The 22,671-nt window shown below is 48.2% G+C and overlaps 1 protein-coding gene across 1 annotated transcript; it reads left to right on the top strand.

Annotated features, from left to right (window-relative positions):
- Window positions 1-6,073: 6,073 nt before the first annotated feature.
- On the top strand, window positions 6,074-22,465 carry SCD (stearoyl-CoA desaturase). The gene is made up of 6 exons (XM_077877993.1): window positions 6,074-6,546; window positions 7,039-7,324; window positions 11,609-11,739; window positions 13,610-13,815; window positions 15,267-15,499; window positions 18,397-22,465. Exons 1-6 carry the CDS (start codon window positions 6,520-6,522, stop codon window positions 18,594-18,596), a joined length of 1,083 nt encoding a protein of 360 aa, XP_077734119.1. The 5' UTR covers window positions 6,074-6,519; the 3' UTR covers window positions 18,597-22,465.
- The last annotated feature ends 206 nt before the right edge of the window (window positions 22,466-22,671 follow it).

The raw sequence follows: 22,671 nt of genomic DNA, 5'->3' as shown, positions 1-22,671 counted from the left end.
GCCAAAGGCAGATGCTCAACTACGGAGCCACCCAGGCATCCCTCTGGATATTCTTTAGCAGGTTAGGGAGGTTTCCTTCTGTTCCTCATTTTCCAAGAGTTTTTTATTTTGGAGCTGAGAGATTTGTCCCTCCCATCCTCCTGCCCCCACTCCAGGCTGTAACAGTGCTGAACCCTCCTAGTACTTACTTCTGACACAGCAGTATGACCCCCATGCACAGTTAACTCCCTTACTTTTAGCAACCAGCTCAGTGCTTCACTTCCCTCTTACTAGGCCCAGTGAAAGAAGACAGCAGGAGCCTTGTCTCAAAGAGCTTGGACGTTGATAGGAGAGATAAGTTACATGCGGGTAATTATTCTCAAGTCTGTGGAAGAAGTGCCAAAAATGATGGAGCTCTCTGGAAGACACAAGTGAAAGAGATAGAGCATATCCTGCAATGGTGAAGATCAGGGGAAACTTTAAGAAAGGGATGGAGCTGAATTTGCCTTGAAAAGTGACTAATATTTGGACAGGAAGAGTAGAGGGGAAGAAAAAGCTGGGGAGAGGGATGGGAGCATATTTAGAACCAGCAAGGGCAGTTTGAGGAAGGTGTAACATATACCAAACAGGCAATAGGAATTAAGGTTGGAACAGGAAGGTGAGGGTCAAATCATGGAGCACTTTCAATAGGTAAAACTAAGGAACCTAGATGTAAATGAAATAATAATTGCAACTTACTATGTGTCCAATAGTGTATTGATCACTTTAATAAATTACTTAATATTCACAACACTTTTGCAAAACAAAAACTATCACCCTTTTACAAATGAGGAAATTAAAGCTTGCAGAATGAAGTGAATTGTCCAAGGTTACCATGCGTCACAGTAAATTTGAGGACCAGGATCTCAGCCTAACATTTTTTCCCTCCCATCTAAAATGTTGCACATAGTTGAGATCACATAAATATATTAAGCTTTGTCCTCCCTCATTAACATTATAGCATGAACACTTGCCATGTCATTATAAGTGCTTCTTGGGATTCCCAGGTGGCTCAGTCAGTTAAGCATCTGCCTTTGGCTCAGGTCATGATCTCATCAGGATCCTGGGATCAAGCCCTGAGCTAGGCTCTCCACTCAGCAGGGAGTCTGCTTCTCCCTCTCCTTCTCCCTTATCTCACCTTCCCCGGTAATGTGTGCTTTCTCTCTTCTCTCTCTCTCTCTCTGATAAATAAATAAATAAATTAGTTAATTAATTAATTAATTAATTAATTAAATCTTTAAAAATTGCTTCTTACACAATATTTTATTGATGTTGGCTGCATAATGCTGCATCATTGACAGTTTTTTAAAATAATTTTTAAGGATTTATTTATTTGAGAGATAGAGAGCACTCACGTGGGGGAGAAGGAGAGAACCTCCAGCAGGCTCCCTGTTGAGCATGGAGCCATATGCAGGGCTTGATCTCACAACCCTGATCTCACAACCTGAGCCAAAACAAAACAGGCACAGGCCCCTCAACCAACTGAGCCCCCCCCAGATGCCCCAATACTTTTTTAAATATTATGCTTTGTAACTTTTTTTTTAAGAGTTAGAGAGAAAGAAGCTCGAGCAAGGGGCCGCAGAGGGAGAGAAACAGTCTCAATCAGGCTCCAAGCCCAGTGTGGAGCCTGATTTGGGACCTGATGCAGGGCTCAATCTCACGACCTGAGATCAGGACCCAAACAGAAAACAAGAGTCAGTCACCAAACCTAGTGAGCCACCTAGGAGCCCCCTGTGGTGAATATGTATAAATCAATTTATCCTCCTACCAGCAGTCTAAGAGAATGCTTATCTCATCTCATCCTTCCCAGTTATATTGAATATTCTCAAGTCTTTGGTACTGACAGATACGTATCATTATTTTGTATTGAATTGAATGATTCGTGAAGCACAAATCTCCAAGTATTTGTTTGCATGTTTTCCCTAATGAAGTGCCTATTCAGGTCCTTTGCTACTTTATCATTTTGAGTTTCAGTGAAGTTTATCAGTCTGCATGAGCCTTTGTAAATAAAGTCTGTTAATATTTTGCTGTTATAACTGTTATAACTGTTGGGACAATTTGTTTCTTTTGCTGACTAAGGAATAAGCTTAGAATCCAAGTCAGTGTGTTGGTTTGACCATTGTTATTTGAGAGCCACAGTGTGACCAGTGCTTCAGGAGTGCATGTGATCTCTGCTCCAAGGAGGAACAAATTCCTAGTTAGGAAAACAGAATAAAAATATTCTCAGATTATTAACTTGAGGTAGCTGGGTTTTTTTTCCTTTTCCAGTTTAAACACCTCTAAATCTTATGCTAGCAAAGAAGAATGGAGTGGTGATTGAAATACCATTTAATTTAGGGGCACCTGTGTGGCTCAGTCACTTAAGTGTCTACCTTTGGCTCAGGTCATGATCCCAGGGTGCTGGGATCAAGCCCCATGTCAGGTTCTGTGCTCAGTGGGGAGTGTGCTTGAGGATTCTCTCATTCTCCCTCTGCCCCCTCTCCTTACTCATGCTCTCTCTTTCTGTCTCTCTCAAATCAATCAATCAATCAATCAATCAATCAATCAATCTTAAATAAAAAAATAAATAAATAAAAAAAATAAAAAACCTTTCTTTGTCCATGTATCACCAAGCTGTGCTGGTTAAGAGAACCTCAGGATTTCTAGGCTCAGAGTACCAGGATCCCCAGAGAAGTGAGAGTGAATCACAGACTTTAGCAAGCACAGATTGCATTTCCAACTGGGTCCCTAATATGAACAATTCTGTGCCTATACGAACCAGATGCAAGAACACTTGGGAAAGGCTGAAGGAACAGGGAGACCATTCTCTGTGACTTCCTGCAATTGACATCTTACTTATCTAAATGACTACAGGGATCTGTTTCTTCTTGTTCTCTTGAAGAATCAACATGAAATTTTAAAACTGCCATGGGGGATCCCTGGGTGGCGCAGCGGTTTGGCGTCTGCCTTTGGCCCAGGGCGCGATCCTGGAGACCTGGGATCGAATCCCACGTCGGGCTCCCGGTGCATGGAGCCTGCTTCTCCCTCTGCCTGTGTCTCTGCCTCTCTCTCTCTCTCTGTGACTATCATAAATAAATAAAAATTTTAAAAAAAAACTGCCATGGTACCTTGTGCCCCTTTGCTTAGAGGAAGAATTAGAACTGCATCCTCCACCCCGCAAGTTTACTTTGTCTTACACACTAAATATCTAAGTCAGTATTTAAACTCTATTGTATCCAAAGATTGATCACAGGGGTAGCCCCGGTGGCGCAGCGGTTTTGCACCACCTGCAGCCCAGGGCGTGATCCTGGAGACCCTGGATGGAGTCCCATGTCGGGCTCTCTGCATGGAGCCTGCTTCTCCCTCTGCCTGTGTCTCTGCCTCTCTCTCTCTCTGTCTCTATGAGTAAATAAATAAAATCTTTTTTTTTTTTTTTAATTTTTATTTATTTATGATAGTCACAGAGAGAGAAGGAGAGAGAGGCAGAGACATAGGCAGAGGGAGAAGCAGGCTCCATGCACCGGGAGCCCGATGTGGGATTCGATCCCGGATCTCCAGGATCAAGCCCTGGGCCAAAGGCAGGAGCCAAACCGCTGCGCCACCCAGGGATCCCAATAAATAAAATCTTAAAACACACACACACACACACAAAAAAGAAAAACAAAGATTGATCACATACTTATGTGTAACTTCCAATTTGTTACTAATACTTCTTGATACTAAAGTTCAAGCTTTTCCCATATTACTCCTACCATGCAGCTATGTCTTGTAGGCAGTAGCAAGCTATTGAGAGCGGTTTGTTTTTTTTTTTTAAGATTTATTTATTTATTTATTTGAGGGAGAGAGAACATGAGCAGGAGGGGCAGAGGGAGAGAAAGAATCTCAAGCAGGCTCCAAGCTGAGCCCAGCACAGGGCTCGATCTCACAACCCTGAGATCAGGACCTGAGACAAAACCAAGAGTTGACACTTAACCAACTGAGCCACGTGGGTGCCCCATAAGATACTAAGAGTTTTAACTTCGTGGGTGACACAGTGAATTCCACATGATATGCCCTGGGTGAACTTTAGGGAGGAAGCCCAAGCTAGGAAACCAGAGGTCACCTTTCTATCATAGGTATCAACAATGACATGGGCTCTGACCATTTCTCCCTGTAACTCTTTCCATAATCCAGACCTTCCGTTCATTCCCAAAGGTTCCCCTACAGGGCTGCGTCTTGTCTTTAGAGAAAAATACAATAGTCTAGTTCTACATTTTGTCTTGGCAGCCCTCCCCTTTTTTTCCATGGCAGAAAAAGAATGATCTAGCTCCTGGCCTAAGTAATAATGCCAGTAGAGGTCCAGGGTCTGGATGAAACAGGGTCACATATACTTAGGCAGTTAAGGAGAAGGAAAGCTGGTCTCCACGGTAGAGCCACTTTCATGCACAATTAAGCGTACGGCCCTAAAGAAACTCTGGATCTTCTCCCTTGAAGAGTAACCCTGTGGTTGTAGAGGAATTAAGTAAATAGACATTGCAGACCAAGCCTGAAGAGGAGCAGCGTGTGCACAGAATGCTCTTCTACACGCCCAGCACTTCTGAGCCATGACAAGACCAGCTGTCCATCACTGAAGCATCTGGTCTCATTCAAAACTTTTGCACTGGCCAGGGAGCCAGGACTGGAATGCAGGTGCTGGGGACTGGCCAGGGAGCTGGCCTGACCCTGAGACCAGTGGCCAATAGTCTTCCTCCCAGGCAACCCCAGGTGCCTGGAATGTTCCTGAGAAGCCAGTCATTGGTACAGAACTCCTTATTTTCCCCTCTTCTCAGAGGAGGGATCCTGGGAGAGTATTTGGGGAGGCCCGCGTGTGGAAGGAGGCTGGGAGAATGCATGTCCTGCCTGGTGCAGAGCTTACTCTCATTCGTGGGAGGGCACCCACAGGCCCGGAAAGACGGGGAGGGGGTGGGGTGGGGCGGTGTCGTCATGAGGGACACGTCGGTGAGGTCGGGGCATCTCAGGGACCCAGGATTCTGGGAAGGGACCTGGATTTGGGCTCTAGCATCACACACGGGGGAAGGGGAGGGGGAGGAGCTCAGCCCCTGGCTGCTGAGACCAGGGGCAAGTCACTTAATGGCTCCCTCTCTCCCCTTCCTCGCCTTTAGAAGGTTGGAGCGGACAACCCACCTCGCGGCTCGCAGTAAGGGTCACGTTAAAGGGTCCCTGTGACTGGCTGTGGTAGGAACGCGGCACCTGGTGGTTATGTGCGCTGCGCGCAGCGGTCCTCTGAACCCACGTGCCTGCTCTTCCTGCCTCTGTCCTTTAGGCGATCCCCAAGGGGCAACCTGGCGACCCGAGGGGCTCCCCAAACGTCCCGCGCACGCACGTCCCAGACGCGAGGGCACAGGGACGATTCCCCCTCCCGCCGCGCGGTGCCCGGTGGGGCCTGTCCCCTGCCGGGCGCGCCCAGGGGCAGAGCGGCGTGCGCGCGTGCAGGTCCACACACGCGCGCACACACGTGGACCTGGTGCGTGTGCGGGCCGCCCGCCCCGGGATCCGCGAGCTCCCAGGGCTCGGCCGCGCGGCGGGGCGCGGGGCGGGGGGCGCGGGGCGGGGGGCGGAGCGGGGCCATTGTTCCGCAGCGGCCCCGGGCCCGTGCCGCCGGGGCCCCCGCCGACCCCCGGCTCGGAAGCCCCGTCTGCCCTCCCGCGCGGCTCTGGGGGCCGGAAGGCGGCGCCGGGCGCGCAGCCGTGGGCCCCGGGGCTGCCCCGCGTTGCCGAGGACACTCCCCAGCCCACCCGGCGGCGGAGCGCGGCGGCCAGGCCCTGCCGGGGCCCCCCGCCGCCCCGCCTCCCGGCCCCGGCCCCGGCCCTCGCCCGCGCGCGCAGGGACAGCTCCCGAGCGCCCCGAGGCCGCGGGATGCCGGGCACAGGCCCAGCGGCCGGTGGAAGCCGAGCGGAGACGGAGAAAGAGAGGGGAGGGGGAGCGAGCACTCGCGGCTGAGGGAACAGCAGATTGCGCCGAGCCAATGGCAAGGGCTGGACGAGGTGGCACCAAATTCCCTTCGGCCAATGAGGCGCCGGATTCTACAGGAGCCCATTAGCATTTCCCCAGGGGCAGGGGCTGGGGCTGCGGCCGCGGAGCCGCGGGGTGTCTGCAGCATCCTGTTTTCGCGTCCGCAGCCCGCCGCACGCCTCGGCTCTGTCTCCTCCCCTCTCCCGCCCAGGCTGGTCTCCCACGGCGAGCAACTCCGCGCACTTTGCCCCTTGTTGGCAGCGAATAAAAGGGGTCTGAGGAAATAGGGGACTCGGTCACCCGCTGCCAGCTCTAGCCTTTAAATCCCCAGCCTGGGTAGGTCCGGGCACGGCGGATCGGATCCCGACACGAGCCGGCACGCGCGGCGCAGGGAAGGTTCCGAGAGCGGCGCCGCGGGTCACCGCGCAGAAGCGGGCTCGGGAACCGAAGTCTACTCCGCGGGCGGGCTGTCCCGGACTCCGCTGTGCAGTCCCAGCCGCGGGAAGGTGATCCCCGCCTCGGAGAGCCCAGATGCCGGCCCACTTGCTGCAGGAGGAGGTGAGCTCCAAGCAGTTCCCCCCAGACCGCGGCTTCGCGGGCGCTGGGGGGACGAGAGCGTTGCGACCTCGGACTGTTAGCCATCTTTTGCGAGTTGCACTGCCTTCAGTTGGTTGGGAGTGTGCATTGTAATTTGAGCACTTGATTCCTCAACTTTTGTTTCTTAAGCTTTAAAGAAAAACCCGGTCGTACTTTATGTCCGTGTGCATGCGGGATTTCCTTTGTGTGTTTTTAGGAGTGTGAGTATTTTACTCTTCCTTGCTATACTGCGCCTTCACCTTGAGGTTGCACCACTCTTCGCAACCTACCCGCCTAGTTTCCGGGGACTTCCTTCCCTTCCAGCAGAGATACCCGGCTCTCGGTTAAGGAAGGCTTGGGGGGCAGGGTCTGTGTCCACATGCCACCCTTCCCCCAGCGTGATTAGAGAGTGAATTGGCAGGGACTGCTGCACGTGTTCTCCCCTTTCCTGACTCTGCTTCGTCTCCCCTCCAGATCTCTAGCTCCTACACAACCACCACCACCATCACAGCGCCTCCCTCCAGGATCCTGCAGAATGGAGGAGGCAAGTTGGAGAAGCCTTCCCTATACTTGGAAGAAGACATCCGCCCTGAAATCAAAGATGACATCTACGACCCAACCTACAAGGATCCGGAGGGCAGACCAAAGCCCAAGGTTGAGTATGTCTGGAGAAACATCATCCTTATGTCTCTGCTGCACGTGGGAGCCCTGTATGGGATCACACTGATTCCCACCTGCAAGACGTACACCTGGCTCTGGGGTAAGAGATTCCCTTGTGCTTCTTTTTTTTTATTTTTATTTTTTTAAATATTTTATTTATTCATGAGAGACACAGAGAGAGGCAGAGACACAGGCAGAAGGAGAAGCAGGCTCCATGCAGAGAGCCTGATGTGGGACTCAATCCTGGGACTCCAGGATCATGCCCTGGGCCGAAGGCATCGCTAAACCACTGAGCCACCTGGCCTGCCCTCCCTTGTGCTTCTGACCCAGCCCCGGGGGTACTCCCTACTTATTTAATAGGGTGGGATCTTACATGGAGCAGAGGCAACAGCCTGTCCTGGCCCAGGGTTTCCCAGCCATGTCTCTTGGTGACCTGACAATGCTGGGCTGGGAATTGAGCCTGAAGGGGGTGGGGGGAAGAATGGAGATGCAGGAATGACAATTCTGGGGTCCTTCAGTATGGATGTTGGGGAGGGAGCCCTGAGACCATGTGCTGCAGGCCTTGAAGTGAGTAGACCTGTGCCAGAGAGTCAGCTTTCCCTGAAAGAGCATTTCTGTTTCAAATCATTTGCTTGGCCGTCTGTCCCAGCCCTGCCAGCCACAAAAGAATCGAGGCCAGACCTGGGAGGCAAGGGAACGGGGTGCGGTGGGGGGGCTAGAGCAGCAGTCTTAGGGAGAATATACTGAGCACAGTCAGAGCATAGCACCACAAACTGCTCAGGGAAAGAGTTAGTAGAAGAGGGAGGAACAGAGAAGGGGTTATCCACAAAATTATTTTGCCCTGGCCCTTGGCCCAGCCGGCTCCTTTGTTAAACAGACAGACGAGAAAGGCTCCTGTATAACCCAGGTTACACAGATGTGTTGCCCTGTGACTCCATTAAGTCTCCAGGGAACTAGACATGCCAACGAATGAGAATGTTCCGAGACTAAGATGAGCTGGAGGAAATAGTTCATATTCTTATCTAGCCTGCTCCAGCCCCTCTCTCCTAATGTCCTGAAGTCTTCCCCCTTGCCAGGGACCACCAGGCCAGGTCAGAGGAGAGAGCCCTGAGCAGCCCTAGCCTCCAGGCTGCTGCAGTAAGGGAGACAGTTCCCGGTTTGTCCCTGACCTGCCCTTAGCTCAGCTCTTTCAGGGATCCATGGGTGTGGGCTGATGGCAGAGCCCTGCCCCCTGGATACACACATGTGCTTTGCAGGCATTTTCATCTGTGCCACCAAATGCCTGACTTGGGAAGGGGGAAAAGGAGGGCATGGAGCTCCAGCATCCCTGGGAGGGGGGGCGGGGGGCGGGGGAGGGCTCCATGTTGCCACTTTCTGAGGATAGTGAGCCAGAATTCCCCTTCAAAAAACAACTTTAGGGTTTCCAGAGCAGCTTTGGGTATGGGGTGCTTGCCGACAGCTGCACTCTTGGAGAATAGTTGTGTCGAAAGGCTGGTAGGCCAAGCGTTAGCTGATTCCCGCACGACCTCTTTGTTTTTGTTTTGTTTTTAAGATTTTATTTATTTATTCATGAGAGACATAGAGAGAGGCAGAGACATAGGCAGAGGGAGAAGCAGGCTCCATGCAAGAGCCCGATGTGGTACTCGATCCTGGAATTCCAGGATCACAACCTGAGCCAAATGCTCAGCCGCTTGAGCCACCCAGGTGACCTCTTTGACCTAAGGTGGTAGGATCTGGTCACTGGACCCTTGTCTTGGAAAATCTTCTCGATGCCACAGAGAAATGCAACTGGGTAGATCCTGTCTCTTTGGGATCTCAATTTTTCCAGGTACAAACTGGGACAGCAGTACCTTCTTAGGATTGGGAAAATAGTTCTCCTGAGGTTACATGTGTGTCGTTGCCAAGATTGGCCAGGCCTAGGAAGAGCTCTTATATGTGGGAGGGGAGGGGGATGTGTTCTCCACCCCCTCTGAGAAGCCAGCAGAACTTTAGCTGTAGCAGGAGAGGTGGGAGAGGTCTCAGAGCAGGGATAAGGATCCCCCAAGGAGACTGGATTCCTCTCTCCACCCCTTTTGTCACCCACAAGCCCCTTCCAGCCTCAGGACCCCTGTAGGCGTTGTTAAGCCCAGAGTTTGGCCAGACTGCCACCCATAGTTCCTCACCCTTTGCTGCTGGTGGAGGGGGCAGAGTACGAACCCCAAACCCAGGCTTCGCCTACTACCTTTTTGGTGCTATGCCCATAGGTGTGTACCATGCTTTTGGACAGAGAAACATAGCACATGGGAACTGGATGGTGACTTTTTTTTCCTGGCCGTGGGCCACATGGTGGATGACTTAGTTGACCGAAGAACCAGCTGGATAAAGGGAAATCAGAACTTCTCCATCTTAAGGAACAAGTGGGATGGTGGGATGGAAGAGGGTCAGAGATCCACCTTCAGAGTTTAGTAGTTTGGCCTCACCTCTTCTTGTTTTATCCCTAAGGAGAGTGTTACATTAGCAACTGGTTGTGATTCCAGTATTTCTCATGACCATGAGCAATTTTGAGGGCCTCTCAGAAGAGCCCTTGGGGGGGGGGGGGGGGGCTGAAGAGAGATCTCTGGCAACACTGAGGGCCAATGAATAAAACTTCTTAAGTCTCTTTCTTAGAGCCAAAACTATGAGACTTTATTTAGGCTGACAATTTGAACATTAATAGAGATGTGGATCTCCAGCTGACTTGAGGTCTTCTGTTAGATACTGATAGAAAAAGGCACCAGAGTATATGGGCTCTTTTCCCAATGCCCCTGTTAATATGAGGATCTTATGTGCTTTCTGAGTCAACTTGCCAGGGCCCTCTGTGGCATGAAACAACCCCAGTAGCTTCCTTGGTTCTGAGAACCAAGCCCAAAGCTATTTTTCTTCCTCCTTGGTGATTGGTGGCCTGTGGCTCAACTGTCATTTTTCCAAGTGTGGATACAGGTAGATACTATATCTGGAAAGAAGTCACCACATGGCTTAAGGTTAGCAAATCACCTGAGGCTCTAATCCAAGCTCAGAGGGAACATGGGTAGAACTTTCACAGGGACAAACTCTGGCTCCATGGCTCTCTTCTGGATCCTGTAGGAGGAATAGGGGAGTGTGGAGGAAATAGGGTTCAGGGGTGGGAGGAGTGGGAGGGGCGGGAGGAGGGGTTGGTTGTTTAGGAAACTAGTATCTATGGCTGGAGAAGAACACAGAACAATTTGTTACAATGTGCAGTGTCTCCAACTGCAACTAAGTTCTGTGGCCACTGAGGATCCATTGTTTCTAGCTGCTTCCCTAGGAATGAAACATTGTCAACAGTTACAGCTCCACCAAGGCCTCAGCCCCTGCCTGCTAGAGCCAGCAGAGCAAGATGGGTGTACCCAGAAACCCACTTCCCAGTTAGAGTACATGATCTAGAGATTATGTCCTTCAGACTTCCAGGAAGGTGAGGCAGGACAGTGTTGGGGTGTTCTACCGAAAATGTAAGAGAATATCCCACCACTACCTAGAATTAGCCTTGCCAGAGGGAGTATAGGCTGACCAAGGCATGTGGCAAAGGAGAGACATGGGAACCATGTGCAGATCTTGGGGAGGTGGTTGGGATAGTTAGAACACAAAGTGTTTATTGACAGAAGACTTGGTTTCAAATCATGGCTCCATTTCTTACTAGCCACGTGACCACAGATAAACCCTTCAACCGCTTGGCATGTATTTCTTCAACTGCAAAGTAAAGACGCTAAACCCCATTCAAGGTATCCCATGAATCAGAGAAGACAGAACAGAATCCTTGGCAAAGCTTAAGATACCACACAGATACAACTTATGTACAGGGCAGATTTCCCCCCCACGTGGGCCATACTGCCTGCTAAAATATTTAAATACTTTCAGACTAGTTGGTAAATAGCCATTGTTCAGAAGCCTGTGAGTGTCCCAAAGAGCCCAGGGTCCCTTGAATTGGCCAGTGCTCAGACCGGACTAGCTTTCAAATCTTTTAATACTACCTGTGCTGCTGGGTACTAAGCTTTTCAAGAGTGGTCTGTGGTCCTTAAAACTTTGGAAGAGGTTCGCTGAAGGTCAGAGGAGACAGGACCTGGGATGAGGTCCCTCAAGACGGAGAATGACAAGTCGCTGGGTGAAAAATGCCCTCTTCTCTGTTCGGCCTTTCTGAAGTGCCTGTTACTCAGCTAATTCCAGAGGGTGGGAGGTGATGGTATTTTTTAGGTAGTAGAAGCAAAGGGATGGAGGAGACCAAGACATCTCTGGAGTTCAGGGTGAAAGCAAGCCTCACTCAGAACCTAAAGAACACACAGACTTGGACAGGAAAATATCACGTGAACGCCTTCCCATATGAGTAACTACCTGCACTGACTTCTCCTGGCAGTGTTCTCCTACTATCTGATCAGCGCTGTGGGCATCACAGCAGGGGCTCATCGGCTGTGGAGTCACCGCACCTACAAAGCTCGGCTGCCCCTGAGGCTTTTCCTGATCATTGCCAACACGATGGCATTCCAGGTGAGAAGCTGGCTCTGCCCAGCTCTTCTCTCTCTGCTCTTCTGATGCTCCAGGGGCGGGATGGAGAAAGAAGCTCAGCATCTGGAGGGGAGCCACAGTGGGCAACATTTCACTTTTCTCCCCCCTTACTGTCACGTCAAGTACAGGCCCAGGCCCTAAGTCCACTCTGGAAGGGGGCAGTAGGAGATACATAGGCAATAGTGTTGATGTCACGGGATGAGTTTTGATCCTAACATCCCTCTGTTATCTCGCAGTCTTGGCCGTTGTGGTCCTTTATCATCATGGGCCACGGTGCCTAAGCCAGGAACTGACCCTGGTTTCCTGGGCAGACACGGGACACTAAGTTCACTATTTTAGGTGAAAAGCTTAGTTAGGATTCCCCCACAGTGGGATTGAAGTTGATGTTTCATAGACTCTTGAACTCTGTGTTCTCAGATATCAGAGCAAATGATATAGCCCTATAGCACTATGTGCCTGAGTATTTTAAGCCCTTGACATAAACTACCTCATTAGATCCTCACCACAGGGACACCTGGGTGGCTCAGTGGTTGAGCATCTGCCTTCAGCCCAGGGCGTGGTCCTAGAGTCCCGGGATTGAGTTCCACGTTGGGCTCCCTGCATGGAGCCTACTTCTCCCTCTGCCTGTGTCTCTGCCTCTCTCTATCTCTGTGTCTCTCATGAATAAATAAATAAAATCTTTAAAAAAAAAAAAAGATCGTCACAACAATCTTAGAAGGTAGGTACTATTACCCCCATTTTACAGATGAGGAAATTGTGTCACTGAGAAGTTAGGTAGACCAACATTATGGTCCTGTTTCAGGCTGCCAGGCTGGCTAAATCAAGTATTGAGTTTTTTTGTTTTTTTGTTTTTTTTTTGGTTTTGTTGTTGTTGTTTAAATTACTTAATTAATTTGAGAGAGACAGATAGCAAGAGAGAGCAGGAGTGGGGGAGGGGGAGGGGGAGAGGGAGAGCAGGCTTCCCGCTGAGCAGGGAGCCCGATGCAGGGCTCCATCCCAGGACCCTGGAATCATGGCCTGAGCCGAAGACAGACACTTAACAGACTGACACCCAGGCGCCCCATGTATTGAGGTTTGTTGAGGCAGAAAGTTTATAGCGGAGAGAATGCCGAGAATTGGGAGAAGGGAATTCCTAGTTGTTAAGGGCTAGCAATGGACAAAAGGTGGCCTGTGGTGTGGGGCTTAGCTGGGAGCAAGAGGAAAAAGAAACCAAGTTGATCCCTTTCTTCATGGCAGTGTCCCAGGTACTTGCCACAGTCCCATAATCCCCTCTGTCACAGCACTTCATACCTTGAGAGGGCTCTTGATGTTGTCTTTATGTGGGGAAAAGGAAGAGATTGAGCACATTCTTTAAGGGATGAAAAGAATCTTAGAGGAGCCCAGAGGTCATTTGGAAATGTGGTCAAGATCAGGATTTCTATACCTGGCCATGATCTATATGCAAGGCATCAGAATGGAGTTCCCTGCAGCTTTACCCATCAACCAGAACCTGGGATGCAAGGCTGCCTGCCTCATGTTCTCCATGCCCAGGGTTTGGCACCCCAGGGTGTGGACCTTTTCCAATGTATTTTCTTGAAGAATTGCAGCGTGCTTTTCTAATGAAACTCTGAGCTCTGTATGAACTGTCTCCATTCTGTCTACCATATAACCTTCAAGAAGCTAATCCTATTCGTGTGGCCCTGGGACTTTAAATTGCTTTTCCACTTAAGCTTCAGTAGCAAGTTGGGGGCATAGAGGGGGTATTTTGTGAGTTAGGCTGTGAGCCATGGGCCCTTAGAGTTGCCTGTCCATTGGAATTCCCCTAAGAGAGTACCTCTTCCCTGGCCTTCATTCATCTTCTCTGTCCCTCCAGAATGACGTGTATGAATGGGCCCGAGATCACCGTGCCCACCACAAGTTTTCAGAAACAGATGCTGATCCTCACAATTCCCGGCGTGGCTTTTTCTTCTCTCACGTGGGTTGGCTGCTTGTACGCAAACACCCAGCCGTCAAAGAGAAGGGTGGTTTGCTAGACTTGTCTGACCTAAAAGCTGAGAAGCTGGTGATGTTCCAGAGAAGGTGAGTGAAGCGATAATGGAGCTGGGCATCTAAGTGTTTGGGGAACCCCCTTTTTTCTCCTAGAGCTTATAAACCTAAGCTGAGGAATTTACTGGGTTTGTATGTTCCAAATTAAGTTTAAAACCCTAACATTTAGTAGCCAACATGCCCATGGTTATGGACTATTGTTCTTTCTTTCTCTCAGGGCTCTCTGAATTAAACCAATTTAAATCCAATAAATACTTATTGACTTAGGGACAGTCGCAGATACAAAGATGATTGTGTCACAGTCCTTACCTTCAAGGAGCCTGTAGACTATTGGGAAGCAGAGGGAAAACTAAGGACCTGAATAACTATGACACGTGGCAACATATTTTCTATGCCAACGAGAGGCACAAAGGAAAGAGATTATGTGGTGAGGGAACATTGGGGAAGGGTTTATGAAGAAGGTAGCTTTGGAATCCACTGATGGATAGAGATTCTCACAGGTGTGTATGGGGAGGGAACATACAAACATAACAGAATGAGCATGAAAGCATGTTCCAACAATAAAGGCCTTTTGCTTGAAGCATAGGGTGTGGTCGAAGTAAGGCCAGAAAGAGGTTGATGCTATTCCTACAGAGGCTTAATAGCAGATTTAGGTTTTAATTCACTAGGCAACAGGAAACCATTACAAGTTTTTTGAGCAGGAAGGTGTGCTTTAGAAAGGTCACTCTCGGGATGGTTGAGAGAAATGGAGCCAAAGAGGTGAGAAGCAGGGCCACAAGGTAGATAGGAGCTAATGGGGATTTGTGCTTGGGAAGCAGCAGCAGGAATGGAAAGTTTGATGCAGGGAATACTAATGATATGAGTATAAGACTTGGCTGTTGAAGAAAAGCAGGAAATCCGTTCCCTAGGAATGTCAATGGCACAGTCTACATTTGAGACAGTGAAGAATGGTGTAGGGCCTCCAGAGGGTCTGCGCGCATCAAGGACACTCTGTGCCTCTCTGAGGAAGGAGAAGAATGATTTTGGGGTGGCTGGCGGAACATAGAGGCAAGGCACAAAACCTAGACTCTGCAAAAAACATGAACGGGAAAGAGAAAGGAACCTAAAGGCAGAATGGAAAAAAAGCCTGCGAAGGAGGACTTGGGTTATAAGTTGATAATTTGGACCTCACCTGTTTCACCAAGGTGGTATTATGCTATAGTCAGAAAGAACAATGGATTCAGAGGCTGGAGACAAGCCTTCTAATCCTTGCTCCACCAGTTCCTACCTGTGTGATCCTAGAAAAATCAGTTAACCCCATGTTACCTCATTTTCTAAAGACTGGGACATTCTTCAAAGGTTCCCACCCCCATTCCCTCTGGCTCTGTCTCCTGCCACACTGTACTTGAGTAGAAGGAAAGATAGCCCCACCAGTGACTGAGGAAAATCAGATGGGACTAAGAGTCCTTTCTACCCTGACACGGAGTCTGGTCTCTTTGATGTAGGTACTACAAACCTGGCATCCTGTTGATGTGCTTCATCCTGCCCACCTTTGTGCCCTGGTATTTCTGGGGTGAAACTTTTCTACACAGTGTGTGCGTTGCTACTCTCCTGCGTTACGCCATTGTGCTCAATGCCACATGGCTGGTGAACAGTGCTGCCCACCTCTACGGATATCGCCCTTACGACAAGAATATTAGCCCCCGAGAGAATATCCTGGTTTCCCTGGGAGCTGCAGGTAAGTCAACAGACCACAGCGAGACCCTTTCTGGTGGTCTGCTGGTGAGGGTTTTAGGCGAGGAGCCAGAAAAACCAGATTAACCTGTTTTATGACTTCTTTCTGTCTGGTTTTCCATTACAAAACTAGGGGACAAATTATAAGAAAGTTGGGCAACAGGTCTTATGTAGAAAGGAAAGGGTAAAAAACAACGGGGCATTTGATTATAGATTCCAGAACCTTTGCAAATGCTATGTATAATAAACCCCTTTGGGTGTTCCTTTTTCCAGTCCTTTCTGGGCTGGACTGAAAGTCTTGCGTGGGGGAGGGAATGCATAAATGGAACAACAGGATCATCTGGGTGGGCAGTGAGCCTAGGATCTTATATTTAAATACCCTATATAGGGGCACCTGGGTGGCACAGTCCATTAGGCATCCAACTCTTGGGTTCAGCAAACAGTCATGTTCTCAGAGTCCTGAGACCAAAGAAGTGCTTTGATGTCATTCGTATTGGCACCACCAAGCACTTGTTTGTGGCCCTTAACTGCCACATACCAGTCTTATCTCTTGTCCTTTCTTTTTCTCTCTCCTGCTTCTATTCTGTGCTAGGAGCACCCCCTTCCCCACAACAATGGCTTAGGGAACCACCAGTAAAGCAATTACTTTGCTCACAAGTACCTGCTTCGCTGATCTAATGCTGACTCTTGATGAATTTATTTCTATCTTTCCAGTCCCACTAGCCAGAGCTGAAGACAACAGGCTTTTGCCATCTGTCTCCATTCTTTTTCTGTCACAGTTTTCAACTAAATATAGACCTTGACCAAGGCCTGGAATCTGTTTTCCTTAAGCAGACCCTATGGCCTTTCCTCACCAGTGATCAGTGCCAGTGGTCATCCAGGATATCTAGGCAACCTCACTGTTGCACATGTTTATGCACACCATGGCCTCACACTCACTTTCTCTCTTTAAAATCTTCCTCTAGACTTTCAACCCCAATCATCTCTACTATCTGGACTAAGGCATTTTTTTTCTCCTTTACACCTTCATGCATCTCACCTTCCCCCATTGTGCCTGTCCTTACTTTGAACCACATTTGAAATCAATCTCCTCAACTCTGTCAACGTGAGATTTTCAGAGACATGGAAGTTTCTGGAATGAGATTTGTCCTGTGCCACCACGGGATCTAGAGCAAGCTTCCCGGACTCCAGCCTCTTTGTGAGCATCAGCACTGAGAGGCTGCCAACACCTTCATCTCAGTTACCATTCAGCTGTGCTCCCTGTCATCTCCCTTATCACCTCCACCTTCATTCTCCTGGAGCTTGTTTCTCTGCCACTCCCATCTTTTCTTCTCAAGTTCCCTGCCCCATGGTCACATGATCATTTTCTCTCTGCCAAAGCTGACCTCCCTTGAGCCTTTATTGGGCTCTGTCTTGCTGCCCCAGTTGCAAAGTCTTGTCCTTCTTCCATCCGTGGACCTTCCTCTTTTTTCTCTTCTGGCTCTGTGTGTATCTGATTGTAGTTTAAATCTGATAAGTAGAGGCCTGGTTAGTGCTTCTATGAAGCCCTGGTACAAAGCCACTTATGGAAATTAGTAATCCTGTCAGTACCTTTGGCCTTGTGGTTATCCCAACCTCCTACTCAGTTCACACTGAATAATCAGGTGTCACAGAGAGAGGACATACCTTGACTTGCCCTGGATGGTGTCATTTACTCTGTAGGACGTCCTTCACTTGCTTGTTATTAATATCATTACTACTCTCCTGGGGTTCTTTGATCTTCAAAGGGTTCCCCGTGCTCTTCTTTGAGCTATTCTTAATCCAGCTTTTCTCCTGGCTTTTGAAGGGTCGGTATTGTTAATTGTTGTATTGTTAATTGTTGAATATGATACAGAAAGAAGAGTCCTGCCAAGGGTTGGAGAATTCACTGTCTGTGGAGTTTCTAAAGTTTTACCTCTTACTGAAATTCTCTTGAGACCAGGATTTCTTTGTTTTCCCCCAGTCCAGCAAAGTGAGCTGCTCATCTCAGAACCTCAGAGGTTAGAGAGAATCGCTAAGCCTCTTACTTCTTATTCTGTCAGAGATTCTGGGTTTTTTGTTGTTGTTGTTGTTGTTTTTTAAGATTTCATTTATTTATTTATGAGAGAGGCAGAGACCCAAGCAGAGGGGGAAGCAGGCCCCATACAGGGAGCCCGACTCAATCCTGGGACTCCAGGATCATGCCCTGATCTGAAGGCAGGCGCCCAACCGCTGAGCCATCCAGGCGTCCTGAGATTCAGTTTTATTAGCATTCTTGCCTCCCCCGCCCCCAACCAGAGTCAAAGTTCAAAGAATTAGAAGCTGGAACAGTCCATTCTGAACCAGTAGTAGCTTTCTGAGGAAATACAGGACCCTGCACTGGGCTTTTTTCCTTCTGACTTTGGGATCTTACTATCCAGTTCTGTCCATATTGTTCCCCCTTAGGTGTGGTACTAGTGCAGTGGTAAAAGATGTTCTCCTTTGCTCATCATAGTAAGGAGCATGGCAAAAGTCCTCTATTCTGGACTCTCTTCTCCCTGCCCGGACCTCAGGGTTTCAGATCAATATTTAGTGAAATTTCCAATCTGAAATCCATCCCCAGCCTTGGCAATTTCTCTGTAGTTAGCTTATCCTCTGGAAGAAATTGCCAGTCCTCCTCTGACAAAGGCTCCTAGAAAGGCTTGGTGGCCAGGTCTACTCAGTCATTTCTTAAGATGCCTCAGGGGACCAACCTGACTCAGAGTCATAGAGATTCAGAGAGATTCATTCGTTCGTTCAACAGCAGCAAGTTTCTGCTAGGTTGGAGGTCCTCTGCTAGGTAATCAGTGTGCCAGCGTGCCGAGACTGAAAAGACTGCAACCCACTGCGTAGCTCCATAACTTTTATCCTTGCTTTTTGTTCCAGGGGAGGGCTTCCACAACTACCACCACTCCTTTCCCTATGACTACTCTGCCAGTGAGTACCGCTGGCACATCAACTTCACCACCTTCTTTATCGATTGCATGGCTGCCCTCGGTCTGGCTTACGACCGGAAGAAAGTATCCAAGGCTGCCATCTTGGCCAGGATTAAAAGAACTGGAGACGGAAGCTACAAGAGTGGCTGAGTTTTGGGTCCCTTGGGTTCCTTTTCCAAAAGCCAGCCAGGCAGAAGTTTAATGTTCTGTTTATTAACTACTGAATAATGCTACCAGGATGCTAAAGATGATGATGTTAACCCATTCCAGTACAGTATTCTTTTAAAATTGAAAGCCAACAATTCTGCCTTCATGATGCTAAGCTGATATTCTTATTTCTTCTCTTATCTTCTCTCTCTCCTAGTCCATTGTCCTTTTCTTTGCTTTGTTCTTATCACCTTCCTTTCTCTCCTCGCTCATTGCCTCCCAGGCAAACAGCTGGTCATTCAGTGGTGGGTGTCCAGCTTCCAAAGCCTAGACAACCTTTTCTATAATCCAAAATTAATGGTCTTTGTCCCACATAACTCTTTCCTTGAGCTGTCCTGAGCTTTAGGGTGGGTGGCTCATGCTAGAGGTATGATAAAATCTTCTGGGAAGGCCCCTGTTAATGATCTTCAACTCAGGCTTTTGTGAGTTGGAGTGGAAAATAACTTTATTTGGCACAAAGCTTCTAAAGCAGGTAAACTGTCAGGGGAGAGAGCGTGCATGGTATGATTGAGAAGTAAAGATGGGGTGAGATGGGAAACAAGGCAGAAGTTCAGGCTGTGATTGGACACACAGTTGGTGCCTAGTGAGGACCTCAAGCCCCATCAGACAGCATGCCTCCTTTCTCTCCTGACTCTGACTAGGGAATGGCCATAGAGCCTGGCAATGCTAGATTACAAAAGCAAATCTCAATGTCCCAATGTAGTTTAGGTTGGGGATAAAGAAGAAGCATTTAGTTTGTAGTCAAAGTGGTCTTTGCTGGGGAAGGATTTTTTTTTTTTAAATAACAGGAAGATTTCTTATTCCATATTACAAGAAATCTTGAGGTTGGTTGTTTCCAGAATTGGTGAATCTAGCAGATCATGGAATCATCAAAATTCTTTCATCTTTCTGCTCTGCCATCTTCGGGACATTGGTCAGCTCCATCATAGTAATAACGTGGCTGAAGCATTTCCAGACATCCAAAAAAGGAACATGTTTGTGGCATAGTGGTGAGCATGGCTGTCTTCCAAAAAAGGAAGGATTTTAAGAAGTGGAGTTGGGTCCGACATAAAAATAATATACATTCACTCTGCTTGGAACATTAAAGTAATTCACTTAGGGTATTTCCCTCTGGAGAAGAGGAGAAATTAGGTGGGTTGTCTACTTTCCTCTCACTGCTGGACAGGAGATGGAGAGTTCAGGGGCAGGGTCTGTTGGCAATTCCTAAGAGAAAACTTTATAAAAGAAGGGCTCTGAGAACACATTGCCAGAGGATTCAGAGGGTTACTAAGAAAGTCAATGGGTGTCCTGATTTGGAAGCTGGTTATACAAGCAAGTAAATGTTCAGTTCATTCATTAATTCCATTTCTCCTTGGGATGAGTAAAAACTAGAAGGCTTCTCCCCGCAGTGCTGAACCATTTCTCCCATTCCTTCTCTGCTAACTTTTCACCTAAAGTATAGGACTGCCTGGGGCGGGGGCGAGGTAGGAATCTAACTACTGTGGTTTTTGATTCCTGGCTCTACCCTTTCCGTCCATTTTCTCCTACCAGTTCTATCTCCTTCCTCCCTGATGTGTTCTTCTCTCTCTGGACAGGAAGCCTGCTTTGTATGTATTCCGAGGCAGTGATGATTATTGCCCACCGGGCAGCTCCCTCTCCTGCAGACAGAATGCTCAGGGTCACTGAACCACTGTTTCTCTTTATAAAGTTGAGTTAGCTGCCACTTTCACTTGGCCTCCAGAGTCTCTCCACCTACACCCCTGTGCGCCCCTGCCACACTGATGACTCAAGATGAGGCTGGCAAACGTTACTAGAAACATCCCTGGCTCAGGCACTCTCTCTCTCAGGAGGCACAGCCAGGCCACATGCTCGTGTTGTGCCAGTGAGCCAGCCACGGAGCAAAAAACGGTTTGTTTTTAACCTCCTCTGTCTGGATCACAACATGAGAGTATGCTAGATGCCCCCTGCTTGCTCAGTAAGCCTGCCCAGCCCTAGTCCGTGCTCCCAGCGGACAGTGCAATGCTTGTAGAAGTAGGAGGGAGCCTAGTCTTCACTGGGAAGCACAAGAAGCAAAGGAAAGTCCCAAAGTGCCTCATGCAAAAGGAGGCCCTGTTCCCTGGAGCCAGGGTGTATTACGAAGCCGAGACTTGGGATCTGAGATGCCATGAACTTTGCTGAACAGCATCTCTGTTTGGCAAACTAACCAGCATTCCCCACCACCCAGCCTAGGGCAAATGGTAGTGTAGAAGAGGTCTGAAAAAAAAGCACCAGTGTTTTGAGAACCTTGGACTACTCATGTCCCTGTACCTCAGTCATCAATGCAAAGGCCTGGCTTTACTCTATGAAAGATTGGAAATCTACAATACCAAATGTCCTGTGCATTGTTGAGGAATAGTGGAAAGAAAGAAGGCCTTTCTTCCTGTATTAATTGAATAGACAGAGGCTACAGGGGTTCCCTGGACTAAAGGCATCCTTGTCTTTTGAGCTGTTCCTCTCAGTAGAAACAAATCTAATGGAAGATCACGGCGTAGTGTAGATCTGCTGACTTGTGTACCTATCTCTTGGAGATCCCTGTTGGGTAGTTTTAATTCCACAGGTTAGCAGATGCCTGCTTTCTAATTTTGGACCAAAAACAAGCTTATCTTTCTATTCTAATCACGTCCCAGGGATCTGACCCATAACATGACCCTTCACAAGACTGGACAAGGGCCTCAGGCTGAGGGCTCCTATGACTATGACAATGTGGAGGTGGAGGGGTGTCTACTGAGTAAGGAACACTTATTTCAAGATTCTAAAGCTGAGTTCAATTGACACATTAATGATCCAGAAACTCAAGTCTGAATTTCTAACAGTCCTCACTTCGTGGGTATGCTGACAACTTATTTGGGTGCCTTACATCTGTTCTAATCAGTGTTGTATATGAGCCTACTTCCGCTCCCTCCTCGCTCCCCCTGTGGAGTTCCTTTGCACCTGCGACCCTACAGAAGTGGTTGGTAGAAAAGGGGGCCTGGCTGGAGAATTATCAGTATAGCTATTCACAGGATTTCCTTCTGGGCTTTTTTTTTAGGGCTGTTTTTCTTAAGTGCCCACATTTGATGGAGGGTGGAAGTAATTTGAATGTATTTGATTTATAATTCTTTTTAGGTTAAAAGATGGTGTAGCATTTAAAATGGAAACTTTCTCTCCTTGGTTTGCTAGTATCCTGAGTGTATTCTCTGTAAGTATAGCTCAAATGGGTCAGTGTGAAAGGTTAACAAAAGCAAGATGTCAATGTTACGTGGGTGGTTAAGGCCAGGGCCTCCCCTACCACTGTGCCACTGACTTGCTGTGTGACCCTGGGCAAGTCACTTAACTATAATGTGCCTCAGTTTTCCTTCTGTTAAAATGGGATAATAATACTGACCTACCTCAAAGGGCAGTTTTGAGGCGTGACTAATGCTTTTTATAAAGCATTTTGGGATCCTTCAGCAGAGGAATTCTTTTAAGTCCTGAGTATTTTTATAGTAGCAGTATCCACCGTGAACTTATGTCCACCGTAAACCACGTGTCCTATCATTAATCGATATTCTCTCTGAGAGATTGGATAAATCCATTGGATAAGTGGTGGATAACTAGCCAGACAAAATTTGAGAATGCATAAACTCATTGCCATGGAAACAATACACAGGATACCTTTTCCTTAATTGGGTGGGATTTTTTCCCTTTTATGTGGGATAGTAGTTATTTGTGACCTAAGAATAATTTTGGAATAATTTCTATTAATATCAACTCTGAAGCTTAGTTGTACTGATCTGAAATTGTGTTTGTTCATAATAAAAGTGAAGTGAATCTGATTGCACTGTGTCTGGGTGATTTTTGGCTGCGATTCAAAATTTCCTGGAACTTATCTCTATGGTCTGCCACACTGTTGATGCCCTGTTCCTGTACCTTTAAGGATAAAAAAGAAGTAGATGCTACACTAGTTGACTCATACCCCAGTAACCCGCCCTGCCCTTCCTAAGGGTAACTTTAGGTTAAACGCAGCCTTGGCAGCAGGAAA

This window comes from Canis aureus, chromosome 29 (assembly GCF_053574225.1).
Source record: "Canis aureus isolate CA01 chromosome 29, VMU_Caureus_v.1.0, whole genome shotgun sequence".
Classification (NCBI taxonomy): Eukaryota; Metazoa; Chordata; class Mammalia; order Carnivora; family Canidae; genus Canis; species Canis aureus.
The sequence above is the reverse complement of the archived record's forward strand: the minus strand, read 5'-3'. Positions and strand labels throughout refer to the sequence as shown.